Raw genomic sequence first — 14,555 nt, 5'->3', positions numbered from 1 at the left:
ACATAAGACAGCTTGTATATTTTTATCTTTCTTTATTCTTCAGTAAAATTCCTGATGAACTTTAGAACTCGGCGAGTAGATTTTGTTGAGGGGATAAGGGAGAAATTAGTAGAAAACTGATTTTTTTGATTATGTAATATCATAAGAGTCCTCTTATTCATAGCATTTTAGATTCAAAACACTGCATGAGTTGGTGTTTCAGTAGATGGTGTTTGGGAAATAGTGAAATGTCGGTCAGACAGTGAAGTCCTTTTGTTGTAAGGTTGCCAACTTTGCAACGATGGAGGATGAAGAAGAGCTTGACGAGCGTCCTCACAAGGACTGGGATGAGATCATCCCAGAGGAGCAAAGGAAGAAAGTGGAGGAGGAAGAGCGGCAGAAGGAGCTGGAAGAGATTTACATGTTGCCTCGAATTCGGAGTTCCACTAAAAAGGTGATCAAGTGAGACAAAAGAGACGGATGTGCTTCTGACGTGCAGGGTTCCAGGGCAGAGTTTCGGGAACTTAGCAGAGGGAAGTGGAAGCTTGCACAGGGCCCAGGAGCGTACCTGGGAGACGTTCGATCTCTGCATCTTGGCCCTTTGTGAGATGGCTGGACGTGATTTGAGTTTGACACAAGGCTGCCTTTTGCACCTGAGACTAAAAGTAGTAATTTTAACAGTTGGGTTCTGGTTGGCAAGGCCTTCAGCTTTCAGAGTCAAATGTCTCTTCCTCTGTAAATGCTCGTTCATAGCACTTGGTATAAATACTTAGTAAGAGATTATATAAAGGTGCTTCAGTTACAAAGCGCCATCATAGGCACTATCTAATTTGATTTTTGCAAGAACATAGAAATAGATAAACTCTGTTTTTATTACTCAGTTTGTTGGTGATAGCACACTCAGGTTTGCCTAAGATCCTAGTAAATCAATATTAGCTAATAGTAGTTGTCATTGAGTATGCACAGTGTACCAGGCATAAGTCAGTGCTTTTACAGTAACTGACTCATTTAGTTCATATGAAAACCCTGTATTATAGGTGCTATTATCCCCATTTTACAAATGGAAAACAAAGGCATGGAGAGGTAATTTGCCCAAGGAAATAAACATGAACCTACAATCCAGATATTTTTATTCCAGTGTACTTAATGATGACCAGATGACCAGAGACAGTATGTACTTAATGATGACCAGAGACTGTATGTCTCTGGCAGTGTGAATACACAAGCAGATCTTCTTTCATTGCATGCTATCTGCCTCCTCCTTTCTTAAAGGCAGATTGACTTGCCTGATAAAATAGGAAGTTCCGAGCTTTAAGGAGTTAAGATGGGCTGGTCTTAGTCCTTAGATCACTTGGACCTGGCATTTGCTACAGTGTAACTTTGCGTTTTCAGGCTCAGACAAATGACAGTGACTCTGATACTGAGTCCAAGAGACAGGCCCAGAGGTCCTCTGCCTCTGAGAGTGAGACGGATGACTCTGATGACGACAAGAAGCCCAAGCGCAGAGGGCGTCCCCGAAGTGTGCGGAAGGACCTGGTGGAGGGGTTCACAGACGCCGAGATCCGGAGGTTGGTGGAGGCCCCGCTCTCCCTCCCCTCACGTGTGGGTGGGCATGCTGTAAGCCTCAGGTGATGCGTCCCTGACCTGGGGGACAGGGCGGAGGGCAGCAGGGAGACGAGTCGTGCCCAAGACCCCGGGATGATTCTGCCTTCTCCAGGCTTTTCCTCAGTTGAGCTCTTTGTTTACTTCTTGTTCTCTGCTCTGAACATTTCATGATGAAGAAAGTCCAGCCACGAGGAAAGAGGCTGTTGGAGGTCACCTTGGGCTGGAACTTTTTTTTGTTTTTATTGAAGAATTTGAGTACATACATGCATACATATTTAACAGTGTATATAGAAGAAATGGTATAATATAAAAAATTAAAGCAGTACAGATAACCCCAGTTTACTTTCTGTTAGCGTTAATACTGGTATCAGTTTGGTTTACTAATACACACATGTTGTTATACACAGCATATTGTTCGGCAGCTTGCTTCTTGTCACTTTCAGCCAGTTTTAGGTATCTTTCTATTTCAGTACTTATTACACATTTGTTGGTATCTGATTGACATCCCTCTGCCCTCCAGAAAAATCTAAAATTGTTGCATTGACACCATTTCCCCCTAGTTTCTGTTATCTTTTTAAACAGGTGAAGAAAGTAGAAACTGTGAAGATAGCTAGCTTTATGATCTAATCCATATTATTAATTTAACTGTATCATGTAGTCCTTTTAAGTCAGTATTTGAAACCATGAGGTCGTTGTTTCCCACTAAATGTTATACCTGTTCTGTTCTTCTTTATTATGGAAAAACGTAAATACATACAAGCATTGATAAGACGTCAGCAGCCTTCCCCTGGGCATCGTCTTAACCCTTGCGAATCGGTAGTCCATCTTGTATGTGGCCCTGCTTCTGCCGCCCCTGCCCCGAGTGTCACACAGTGAAGGCTGTGTGTTGTGCTATGGCTGAGTGGGAGGTGCCAGAGGTGTTCACTAGGCCTGCTTGGTTTACTGCTGTTCAGGTCTTCTGTGTTCTCTGATTGTCCTATGCATTATTGGAAATGGGTGTTGACATCTCTATTGTTGCTGTATTATTTATTTCCTCTATTTTGTCAGTTACTGTGTCCCATATTTTGGGGCTCTGCTGTTAGGTGTGTATACTTGATGTGTTGTGTTGATGGACTGGCCCTTTTCTCGTTATAAAATGTCCTTTGTCTCCAGCAGCAGTTTATGTCTGAAAGTTTATATCTTGGTTCAGTACTCATGTAGATACTCTAACTCTTTTGATATTGTATGTGTGGTATCTTTTCCCTTTTTTATTGCAATCTATTTGTGTCTTTGAATCTAACTTGCAACTCTTACAGGCTGTATTTAGTTAGATGATTTTTTAAAATTCATTCTATTGGTTTCTTTGTTTTGATTGAAGTCTTTAAATCATTTACATTTAATGCAATTACTGATAAAATAGAATTTATGTCTGCATTTTTGTTTGTTTTTTATGTCTTGTATCTTTTTTGTTTTGTTATTTCCCCCATTACTGCCTTCTTCTGTATTGCATGATTTTTAGTATACTATTTTAGTTTTCCTGTTTCTTTTACATTTTAAAAATTATTTTCTTAGTGGTTTCCCTGGAGATTATAATTAATATTTTAACTTAGAACAATTTAGTTTGGACTAGTATCAACTTAATTTCAGTGGTATTCTAAAACTTAACTCCAATTTAGGTACATTCCTTCTCCCTTTTTGTGCTTTTATTGTCAGGTTTAAAATCATTCAGTTCAGTTCAGTCGCTCAGTCGAATCCAACTCTTTGCGACCCCTTGAATTGCAGCACGCCAGGTCTTCCTGTCCATCACCAGCTCCTGGAGTTTACTCAAACTCACGTCCATCGAGTCAGTGATGCCATCCAGCCATCTCATCCTCTGTCGTCCCCTTCTGCCCCCAATCCCTCCCAGCATCAGAGTCTTTTCCAGTGAGTCAACTCTTCGCATGAGGTGGCCAAAGTACTGGAGTTTCAGCTTTAGCATCATTCCCTCTAAAGAAATCCCAGGGCTGATCTCCTTCAGAATGAAGTAAAAAATTACTGAAAAAAATACGTATACACTGTTTTTTACTTACTCAGGTATCCTCCTGAGGCTCTTGTTTATTCATGTGGATTTGAGTTGTTTCATGTGTTTTCCTTTCTGCCCCAAGTACTCTATTTTAGTATTTCTTTTAGGGCAGGTCTGCAGCAACAAGTTGTGTCTTGATTTATTGGGGAATGTCAATTTCTCCTTTGTTTTTGAAGGATAGTCTTTATTCTTTTTCTCTTTAACATCGGATAGTCTCAGTTGATTTACCTTTTCACTGATGTTTTTCTTCTGTCAGTTCACATCTACTCCTGTGATTTTTTTTCATCTTATGTATTGTACTTTTCAACTCCAGTTTATATGTGACTCCTTTATATAATTTCCATCTCTGCTAGTATTTTCCATTTAGTGATACATCATTCTCAAATTTTCATTAAATTCTTCAGACATGGATTCCTTTAGTTGTTGTATATATTTACAATAGTTGATTAAATCCTTTGTCTGTTAAGTTCAACTTTTGGATTTCCTAGAGACTATTTCCATTGAAAACTGCCTTCTTCCCCTGTATATGGATTATACTCTCTTGTTTCCTATAACTTTTTGTTGAAAACTGGACATTTTAAGTGGTACAGTGTGGCTAGTCTGGACATCAGAATCCCCCTGCCAGCCAGTTTTTTGTGTTTGCTGTTCATTGTTGTCATTGTTTGCTTAGTAACTTTTCTGGACTAGTTCTGTGAAGTCTCTGCTCATTTAGCTTAGAGCTCAGCTAATGATTGGGCAGAGGCTTTCTTAAGCACCTTAAGTCTACCAAACAGTAAATCTCCAGCCTTTGCTGAAGGACTCCTTGTGAATGCTGAGGCATGTGTTCAGTGCTCTTGCAGGCAGTTTACGACTTTGCCTTATCCTTCAGCTCGTGTTTATGTGGAGCCTGAGGACTGGTCAGAGGTGAGAGATGAACGGCTTCTCATGTCTTCGCTGTGCCTGCACACAGCCCTACACATGTGCAGCCTTCTAGATTCCCGGGAATATGTCTGAGCTTTTCAAAGACGCCTGTGAACATCTTCTCACCTGTGAACACCCCAGTTTTTCCATAGCAGTTCTTGATCAGCTTATTCATCCCCAGCTTATAATGCTGCTTCAGGCAGCCATGGTGTTAAACCTTTGTCTCTAATTAATTTTTGACTGATGAACTATGGACAGTGTCTTCACAAAGACCCAAGTCAAATGAAGACAAGCCTGAGAATGGAGTTTCTCAGGGTGCCATCGGTCAGGCCAGATAGCACTGTGCTCTGGGGAAGAAGCTTCTGTGGAGCTCCCGGCCCATTCTGCTCCCTGTAATGGCTGCTGTGTTGCTGTTTGCCGGCTGCTGTAGCTAGAAAAGGGGTTTTCAAGGCAGTCTTGGTGCTGGGGAGAGGGCACGGGAAATAGAGCAAGTCACAATGGCAGAGAGCTCACCATTCATACTGAGATTCAGCTGTTTTCTTGAATATATGCTTATAAGTTAGCTGCAAGCCTTTGATTAATTTCCAGCATTCCAACAAAGTTGACTTGGACAGTTTTTGCCAGTGTTCTTGTTGCTTTTGTGAAGGAGCACATTTTCAGGGGTTCTTATTACTCCATCATTCCTAGAATGCTTCTCTGTCTCACTATTATTTTGAAATAGGCTCAAAGGACATATTTCAGATGTAAAGTATGTGAGTATATGTCAAGAAAGAGAAACGCAGAGTTGGGGAATAGCCCTCAGGCTGGCTTTCACATACAGCACTTTCCTAATCCTTGTACCCATGCTGTTCCTTTAATGTTGTTTCTTAGCTGTTGTCACATTCATCACCACTTTTAAGAATCGCTACGCCTTCTCTTTTCATTTTTTTCTCCATGGTATCTCTTCTTTCACTGTTAGCTAACCAGATAATTTGGCATTTTATAGTGATGACCTTCATATATTGTGAATCTTGGTTTTTAGTGAAAGTGCTAGTGGTTGGCTCTAGGGAGGGGAACAGATTACACATATATTGGCATTTAGCATAGTTTAGGCTAGAGACTTGTGGAAGGATGATTAGGTTTTAGGTTGGAGACACCGTTTGGCAGAAGGAGTCGGAGTTTCCAAAATAGTTTTGCCTAAAAAGTTTAAAATCATATATTTTACTTTGCCTCATTACAAAAAGTACTTGAGGCAGTCCTAAAACTCTTCTAGTTGTATTATTGACCAGAACATAATGGAAAATATTGTAGTATGGAATTGGAAGTAACAGCAGTGGACTGAATAGACCAGTAAAACTGTATGGGATTTTATCATAAGAGTTGTGGTTACTAAATCATTTATTACCTATTACCTATTAACTTGTACCTTCTAAAACTGATAGTACTAGAGTTAAGCCATTTCCTTGGAGAAGAACACTCCAGTGTTCTTGCCTGGAGAATCCCAGGGACGGGGGAGCCTGCTGGGCTGCTGTCTATGGGGTCACACAGAGTCAGACACGACTGAAGCGACTTAGCAGCAGAGTTAAGCCACCATACTCAATTATATCCCTAAGCAGTTTCATGACCAGTCACTGAGAATAAAGTTGATCTTTGGTTTGAAAAGCTTTTTAGCACTCATTTTAAGTTGGCCATTTTCAAAGGCATTCAATATTTACTCGTGTAGTGGCAGTTGCAAGGATTGGGCAAAATCTCTTTTTGACCATTTTTATGTTTTTGACCATTTTTATGGCTTATATTTCGTCACAGGATGTGTTTGCACCAGCATAGCCGAAGTCTGCTTTTTAAATGTGATTTATTAATCATTTTCCTAGGTTCATCAAGGCATATAAGAAGTTTGGTCTCCCTCTTGAACGGTAAGCTTAGTAACACAATAGTTTCTTATCCACCTCTTTTTCCCTTCTGTTATGTAGCAGTTTCTTTTTTTGGTTCTGTTTTCCATTTTTAAGGTCTGGTACCTATTGACAGTCTGATTTTTTAGACATGACATGCTCCAGATGACTTGGAGATCAACAAAACATTTTGCAGATGTAACTGCACTTTGCTTCTAGGAACACTGCAGTGAATGGAAGTAGGCTGGAGAAAGGAAAGTGAGCACAAAGAGGCAAACTAGTGCTGATAGCTTCTGGGCACGTCACCCGACGGCCCATTTAGTTAATAAAGAAAGCTGAGCCCTTTCCCCTGTTTTCTGAATTAGTCTGTTTTTGTGGACTCTTCCAAGTCAAATTCTTTACGATGGAAAGTGAGTAAGTTAGTCATAGTCACTGCTGGAGGGTTCTTGTTGGAGCCTTGAACAGTCAGATGAGGAATGAAGAGAAAAGTGTCTTTGCAGGAACAAGCTTACGCAGAACCAAGCGGTAGCTCACTTGGGCACAGGCCTTGAGGGCTGTCCCGGTATGTGTCTCTCCTCAGGCTGGAGTGCATCGCACGTGATGCTGAGCTGGTAGATAAGTCTGTGGCGGATCTGAAGCGCTTGGGGGAACTGATTCACAACAGCTGTGTGTCAGCAATGCAGGAATATGAAGAGCAGCTGAAAGAAAATGCCAGCGAGGGTAAGTCAGCAAGTCTGCCTCAGTGATGCTCACAGACCTGGATCAGGATCTCTGCTGCTCAGGGGTCTCTTCTCCTCACTCTTTCTTCACACTTGTATCCTGTGCTGCCCTCCTTTTTGGAAGTGTGTATTCTCACCTGCCTTTACTTATGTGAGCTCAGTTGTTAGATCCCAAAGATTTACTCCCAAACGAAGTTGATTTGCCCAGGGTGCAGAGCACTGAACAAGTGGAATGATTTCTTTTAATGTTACTGTAGAAAGTTCACGTTGGCTTGGATGATGTAAAGATCTGAGGAGGTAAAGCCTGACTGGGCACGATTGTATCGTGGTTGCAAGAGAGCACATTACAGAGCACCAGAAGGAATTATCTCGGATGCACATACAGGTGTTGTTTTGTTGTGATAAAGGATTTAGAGGATTAATCCAAACAGACAAAGCAGTAGCTGAATATTATAAAACTCTTTGTGAGCGTGAGTCTTTTTTGGCACTAGAATTTGTTGTAATTGAATTTGACCTGTAGCATGTTTTCTCTTATACACCAAAAGCACTTTTGCCTGTCCTCTACAAGCAGGAGGTGTCAGGAGAGAGCTGAGGTCCTTGTTGTTAAAGGACGCCCTTACAGTTGACCCTCAGAGATGAAGGTGTGACCATTCCAGTTCCCTGGCCTGTGGTGTATCTGTGCAGTTGCCTCCATTCTTGTCTCCCTTCACTGAGGTTACTCACAGGAGGCTCTGTCAGCTGTGATTAAGGGTTCACACGTGGGAGGCAGCCAGTGTACCTGGAATCTTGGTCCTGATGGTTCTCAGCTGCAAGATCTGAGACAAATGATAGCCTTTCAAGGATCTGGTGCAGAATGGAGTAGTAGCCCTGAGTCAGTGGGCTTGGATGGCCACTTGAATAATTTCATACATGTGAAGTGCTTGTCGTCATGTTTGCCTTGCAGTGTTAGCTATTTCACCAAGTAGAGCATTATTTGTGCTCCGAAATTTTTTTCTTTATACTATTACTGAAAGTAATAGAATTTTAAAATACCTTGAATATAGTCAAAAACATTTTTTAGGTGTGGTTTTTGTTTTTTTTTCCCCATGAAAGAAAGAAAAACTTGAGTGGTATGGACAATGATCCAAATTTGTGCTTTTATAGCACCCAGAATACATTCAAAAGTAAACCTTAGCATTACAGTGCTTTTCTTTTTTCCTTGTAATTGGTTTGAATAAGTATTACACTCATACGGCTCAAAAATGAAAACCAACTATCCCTGTTTCTTGTCTCTTTCTAGAAATGTAAAATATATATATATGTTCAAAAAAGGAATAGATACTATTTTAACACAGTTGGTGATGTAACATGCATACTGTTGTACCTTGCTTTGTCCATCTCACAGCATATTTGGGAATATTTCCTTGTGACAGGTGCCCCCTCGCCCACATACCTCTTTTCTCTGCTTATTCACAATCTGAATCTGATGGATTGCTTCCTCTGGGCATTACTTAACTTATTTCCATATACCTGTATTTTCTATAAACTGGCATTGAGTGTATTCCTGAGTCCAGGTTTCCTGCATTGGCAGACGAATTCTTTAGCATATGCCACCAGGAAAGCCCCTTCCATAGACCTGTATTTTCTGTACACTGGCACTTACTGTAGTCCTGAATCCAATTTCCAATTCTAGTGTAAGATTATTGATACCTCTTTTCTCAAGCCAAGAAATTTTTGTTCCTAGAAATGTTAGCATAATCATGTATTTGTCTCACACGTGTTTCCAAATATTAATATCCAATTTTACTGTTTTTTTTTTTTTTGGTTTGGATTTTTGTTTGTTTGTTTTGGCTGTCTCTCAGCTTCCTTGGTCTTAGTTCCCTGGATTGAACCTGGGCTGTGGCAGTGAAAGCCTGGAGCCCTAACCATTAGACTGCCAAGGAATCCCCCCAGTGTTACTGTTAACAATAAGACTTCTCAATGCAAAGTCTGATTCTTTTGCATTTCTTTTTGTCCTTAAAATCCATGCTTTAGCAATGTATGAAGTACTGTGTTTTAAAATTGTTTGAAATTGTTCTTTTCCCTGTGTGGTTATGCCACCAGCTTATAATATGTAGTTCAGTATCTTTTGTTTACATTTCAGTTTCTAGGGACTGCTTTTCTTGTTTTTATGAAACTGTGTGTGTTTTAATTATGTAAACCATTTGCATGGCCCAGAGTCAGAACTGTCAAATAAGGAACGCATGGAGAACCTTGCCTTCATCCCTGTCCCCGGGGCTGTCTTTTCTCCCACAGACAAGTGCCATTATCTCACGGATTTCGACTTTGGCCAGAAAGTCTGTGGTTAGAGTTGACCTGCTTTGTTTTTGCCTCTAGGATTACTTTAATTTGAAACTCGACCTGGGGATAACCTTTCCATGACTTATTTTGTTCATCCTTTCAAATGTGTTAGGTATTAACTTGATCTCAGGCTTTTATAGTAAAGAAGTTCATCTTAAAAAAATTTATCGATGGGTTAAAAAACAAAAGAAAAATCTTAAGTGTTTATATCACTCCTTGAAAATCTTCTTTCATTAGTTTTAGAGCCAAAGTATAAAACAAAGAGGAAGATTAAAATACAATTATAAACACTGCTGGACTGAAAAATTCTAAATCTTAAAAAACCGAACTGTTTAGAGATTATTTTACAAACATTAATTGAGAAAACTTTTTGCCTTATTGATTGTATCTTTGGATTAACAGTAAACCAGAGATATACATTGAGGGAATAAGAGAGCATTTAGGATTGTTCACCTGCGTTTTAATTCTGTATACTTCTTCTGTGTACACTTCTGAACAGTGAATTCTCATGTAACAAATATGCAATTGATGTTCTTTAGGGAAAGGACCAGGGAAAAAGAGAGGCCCAACTATCAAGATATCTGGGGTTCAGGTTAATGTGAAATCTATTATCCAACATGAAGAAGAGTTTGAGATGCTGCATAAATCTATCCCTGTAGACCCTGAAGAAAAAAAAAAGTGAGTATAACATGTACCCACGCACGGGTGGTTGTGCCATTAGAAAACAGATTTGAAGTTACAGAGTAGTATTTTCATTGTCTTTTTGATGTACTAGAATGCTTTGTCTATGTTCATTTGTGTTTATTTCCAAATCAGAAAGGCCTCTCCTCTCACGTCTTCCTGCTTTGGAAAACTTTTCAGATATTGCTTATCCTGTCGTGTCAAGGCTGCACATTTTGATGTTGAGTGGGGAGTAGAGGATGACTCTCGTTTATTGCTGGGAATTTATGAACATGGCTATGGAAACTGGGAGCTAATTAAAACGGACCCAGAGCTTAAGTTAACTGACAAAGTAAGTGATTATCTGTGGTGCTGGAGATTTCTAGAAGATTTGTTGTATATCTTTTTATCAATGACTTACTTTTAACTGTTTTCTGAGGGGTGGGGGATCAAATTAAAGATTAGTACAACAGTAAATTCCTGGGGTTTCTATCCTTGAAAACATTACTGTCTTTAGTGGACTATGGCACTATTTCAGAGCTGAAGATAATAGCCAGGTGAAATTTTGGGGAAATACATAGGAGAAATCTTAAAATTCTGATATTTATCGTAGGTTAGATCTCATTGCAACAAATACCAGGGTTGGATTATTAATAATAAAAGCACTCCTTAGCCTGAGTTGTTGGCACTTTGTTTAAAACGATATTGGATCAGTTCTCCACCTGGAGAAAGAATGAGCCATGCCTTGGTATTTTTTGTAATGGAGTTAAACACGGGCTGTACTTCTCCCACAAAATTAAGCCTCCCACCCTATCCGTTGCACATCAGGCTGCCTAGTAGTGAGGCCGTGCTCAGAGCTGTAAGCAGGGAAAGCTGACTGGCTCAAATTTTCGTAGGATGCGCTCCATGTTGGGCTCCCGGCAGGGCTTTTCCCGGCACGTCCCTCAGTGCTCATCCCAGGTGCGGTGTTCTCAGAGGGTGCCAGCACCCTGCCATAAGCACTGAGACCACATCCAGCCTGGCCAGGAGGCCCAGCTGCGTCCTGGCGTAGCTCAGTGCTCTCCGGCAATGCTCTAAGAAGCATTTTCAATCTAAAACGAAGCTTTAACCTAGCTCCAGGGATTCCCTGCTCCTGGAAGGAGGAAATCCACGACGGCTGGGATGCTCTAGCAGATGAAGCCAACAAGCCCCTCCTACCTGAGTTGTTCTACCCTGTTAACAGCACAGGTAGGAGCCAGTGGGAGAGCTGGATTTCTCCATCCCATTTTGTAAAATGAGAACGGCTCATAAGGGATGTTCAGTGACTGGGAGCCATGGACATGAGATAGGATCTGAGGCTTTATCTGTGTTCTGGGTGGTTGGGGAGGGAAAGGATCGTTCAGCTGTTTGTCATCTCTGTTCATCCTGATCCACTAACCGGGCTGTGGGCCATGCCGGGTGCTTCTCTTCCTTTCCTGTTGAAGATTCTGCCCGTGGAGACAGATAAAAAGCCCCAGGGGAAGCAGCTGCAGACCCGAGCAGACTACTTGCTGAAGCTGCTCAGGAAGAGTCTGGAGAAGGAGGGCGCTGTGACGGGCGGGGAAGAGGTGAGTGCAGCTGCCGGCCTGGCGTCCCCCGGGGCCTGAGGCTCCTGCCCTGCAGGGTTAGGTGGGCAAGAGATGCCCCTTCCGGGTGCAGCACAGAATGCTATCCTCTCCTTGTCAGCTGTTGCTACTGGGAGTTCAGTGGTAATGGTTTGGTTGGTAATGGTAGGAATGTTCGTGTAGTAATTGAACACCTAAACACCTTGGCATAAACCCATTCTTCTAGAATACTGCCTCAAAATAGTTCTTATCTCTCCCAGTGCCACTGGTCTAGATAGACTTTCGCTATTGCTTTATGCCATTTCCTTGATTTTGGAATATAGATCTTGTTACTGTCTGAACATCACTGCATTTGCCTGTTCCAGCTAACACTGGCTACGTGTAGTCACAGGTCCCAGGGATAAAATGGGTAATTAGGATACACAGTTAATTCAGACAGTGGACTTCAGTTGCAGTGAGTGACCTTACCTGCTCAGTGAAAGATTTCAGCTGAGTTACTAATGGACTCCTCCTTTACCTTTTATTTCCTCAACTTGTCATTTCTCTTCAAGCCTGGAAAGATGCAAATCACAGTTAGGAGATAGTTCAGGTTACAGCCAGTACCAGTAGCCTTTGTGTGTACACACTCCTTAAGTGCTCCCAGAGCTATGCCATTTGTGTTAATTTCCCTGCATTATAAACAAAGCAAATTTCAGAAAACAAAAAATCCCAATCCCATACTTTGTCCTTAACAAAGTCCCATTATGTAAGTAATGTCACTCTTCACATATATGTTGAGGATATTCTGTAAGTTAGGTTCTGGAGAGAGAGATGAGACCATGGTTTTTACTTTTGGATAATGCTATATCTGAGTGGATAAACACATTTTCCTTATTTTTAGATACAGCATGCTTCTCCATTTTTTTATGTTCCTGTTACTATCTTTTGCATATTATTTTTCTTCTTATTTGTGCATAAGGTGATTTTCCTTCTTTTGAATTTTGTCTTGAGATTGAATTCCAAAAAATGGAGTCAGTGGGTTCATGAATATGGACATTTTTGTGAGGCACAGAATGATTTATTTTTTCCTCCTTCAGATAAAATTGATTGCACTACCATGAATTTTCTTTTGAGTTTCCTCTTTTGAATTATGTGGCTGCTACTATTCAAAGAATCGTAATGTTATGTGGTCATACTTTTGAGGGACTTGATTTGTAGTTTTATCATCATTTTCTTCTGGTTTCCAGGCCAAATTAAAGAAGCGGAAGCCTCGAGTGAAAAAGGAAAACAAAGCACCGAGGCTGAAGGACGAGCATGGAATTGAGTTTTCATCTCCTCGACACTCAGACAATCCATCAGAAGAGGGAGAAGTAAAGGTGTGAGGCTGCGTTTCAGTTGAGATGATTTTCTAAGTTACATTTATTGTGCCAGCTGGTGTAAAACCATTTGAAGTGTGTTTGGTTTACATACCAGAGTAGGTAAAATGGAAATAGAAATACGTGTATCTTTGCTTAACATGTGAGAGAGGAATATAGTTGTTCATGTAAAATCAGTGATTGAAATAATGAAAGCAAATAAAGGGAACCACGAAATTTAGTGATAAATGGCAGCTGATGCTCAGCCTCACTGTTGGGATGATAAGGAGTGGTGGAGACTGGTTAATCAGGGAGCACATGCCTCATGCATAGGGGCACCTATGATGCAGTTCATTGTTGGGCCAATAAAAACTCCTTGTGGTTCAGATTTGGCCCAGATCTGTCCGTTTGTAACCTCTAGTCTAAGGAAAGTGAAAAGTAACGTGGTAGCATTCAGCCTGTTGAATCAGGGACTGAAAACTATGGAATTTTATTTTGTTTCACTTTGAGGTTAGTTCCAGGAGGCTCAGAAGTGGGTATATGAACTAGCGTGGATTTGAGTCAAGCATACATAAATTCAAATTGTAGCAACCTTACCAGTTACTACCTAGCAATAAGCTCTTTGGTTTTCGGTTTTTTCCATGGGAATAATGATGCCTATGTAGTGAAGAGCATCTGCCTCTATAGGCTTCAGTTGAAGCAGACGGCTTTAAGGCTGTGCTTGAGAACACGCTTCTGTGGGCGCAGTGATGAACCATTGAGGGCAGTGCTTTCTAGTTTTTTTTTTCCTAGAAAGTTAAAGAGGGAATAAAAAGTTTGTGGCAAAAGCTCACAGCCCCATTTGTTTTCTAGGATGATGGCTTAGAAAAAAGTCCAACGAAAAAGAAACAGAAGAAGAAAGAGAACAAGGAGAACAAGGAAAAACAAATGAGTTCTAGGAAAGACAAGGAAGGGGACAAGGAAAGGAAGAGGTCGAAAGACAAGAAAGAGAAGGTACCAGTGTTGTTCTACTTCCTGAGATGCCCACAGCCTTTGGGATTCCCTTCTAGGATTTAGAAATAAAACGGGGTTTGAGGGCCCTGAAAGAATCGTCATTTCATGACTATATCCCAGGAGGAAGGATGGGGCTTCCCGTCAGGATGGCTGCAGTTCTCCCTGCAGAGAGGGGGCAGTGTGTGCGTGGCGGTATTCTTCAATGTAGAAGCCTTGCTCTTTTATTACACATTTCAGAGAGGGTGTTAGAATGAGATCAGGAAGTTACGTGATACATGTTCTCAGACTCATGGTAGAAAACCACCATCTACAGATGAATCTGAATACATGAAAGGTTTAGAGTTCGAACCAGATACTATCAAGAGTAGAAATGGGTTAAAAGCCTTGTTATTGTGTAATCTTCATATTTCGGTTTTATGAAGTTCATTCCAAACCTAGAATTCTGGTTCAGTGTTGAATCTTGCTGACTTCTGATGAAGTTATTTTTCAGTTAATCTTTATAATCATTGTTAAAACATGCAAATAACTGAATTCTTCCACCACTTATAAGTCTA

General features: G+C 40.8%; 1 protein-coding gene across 11 annotated transcripts in view; it reads left to right on the top strand.

Annotated features, from left to right (window-relative positions):
- Nucleotides 1-14,555, top strand: part of CHD2 (chromodomain helicase DNA binding protein 2) — a 112,138-nt gene that overhangs the window by 71,845 nt on the left and 25,738 nt on the right. For 10 of the 11 annotated variants that reach the window (XR_011562553.1, XM_019983305.2, XM_019983304.2 and 7 more), the window contains 9 exons: nt 263-433; nt 1,372-1,547; nt 6,376-6,417; nt 6,974-7,113; nt 9,971-10,109; nt 10,293-10,443; nt 11,555-11,677; nt 12,901-13,029; nt 13,861-14,001. Coding sequence is in view for 9 of the 11 variants with exons in the window: in XM_019983305.2 (XP_019838864.2) it covers nt 263-433; nt 1,372-1,547; nt 6,376-6,417; nt 6,974-7,113; nt 9,971-10,109; nt 10,293-10,443; nt 11,555-11,677; nt 12,901-13,029; nt 13,861-14,001 (1,212 nt within the window). In the remaining 2 variants the exon portion in view is untranslated. Of the gene's footprint in view, nt 1-262; nt 434-1,371; nt 1,548-6,375; nt 6,418-6,973; nt 7,114-9,970; nt 10,110-10,292; nt 10,444-11,204; nt 11,319-11,554; nt 11,682-12,900; nt 13,030-13,860; nt 14,002-14,555 lie in introns of those variants that run through there. The other variant, XR_011562554.1, reaches the window with a different exon arrangement.

Source organism: Bos indicus, chromosome 21, assembly GCF_029378745.1.
Source record: "Bos indicus isolate NIAB-ARS_2022 breed Sahiwal x Tharparkar chromosome 21, NIAB-ARS_B.indTharparkar_mat_pri_1.0, whole genome shotgun sequence".
Lineage (NCBI taxonomy): Eukaryota > Metazoa > Chordata > Mammalia > Artiodactyla > Bovidae > Bos > Bos indicus.
The sequence above is the reverse complement of the archived record's forward strand: the minus strand, read 5'-3'. Positions and strand labels throughout refer to the sequence as shown.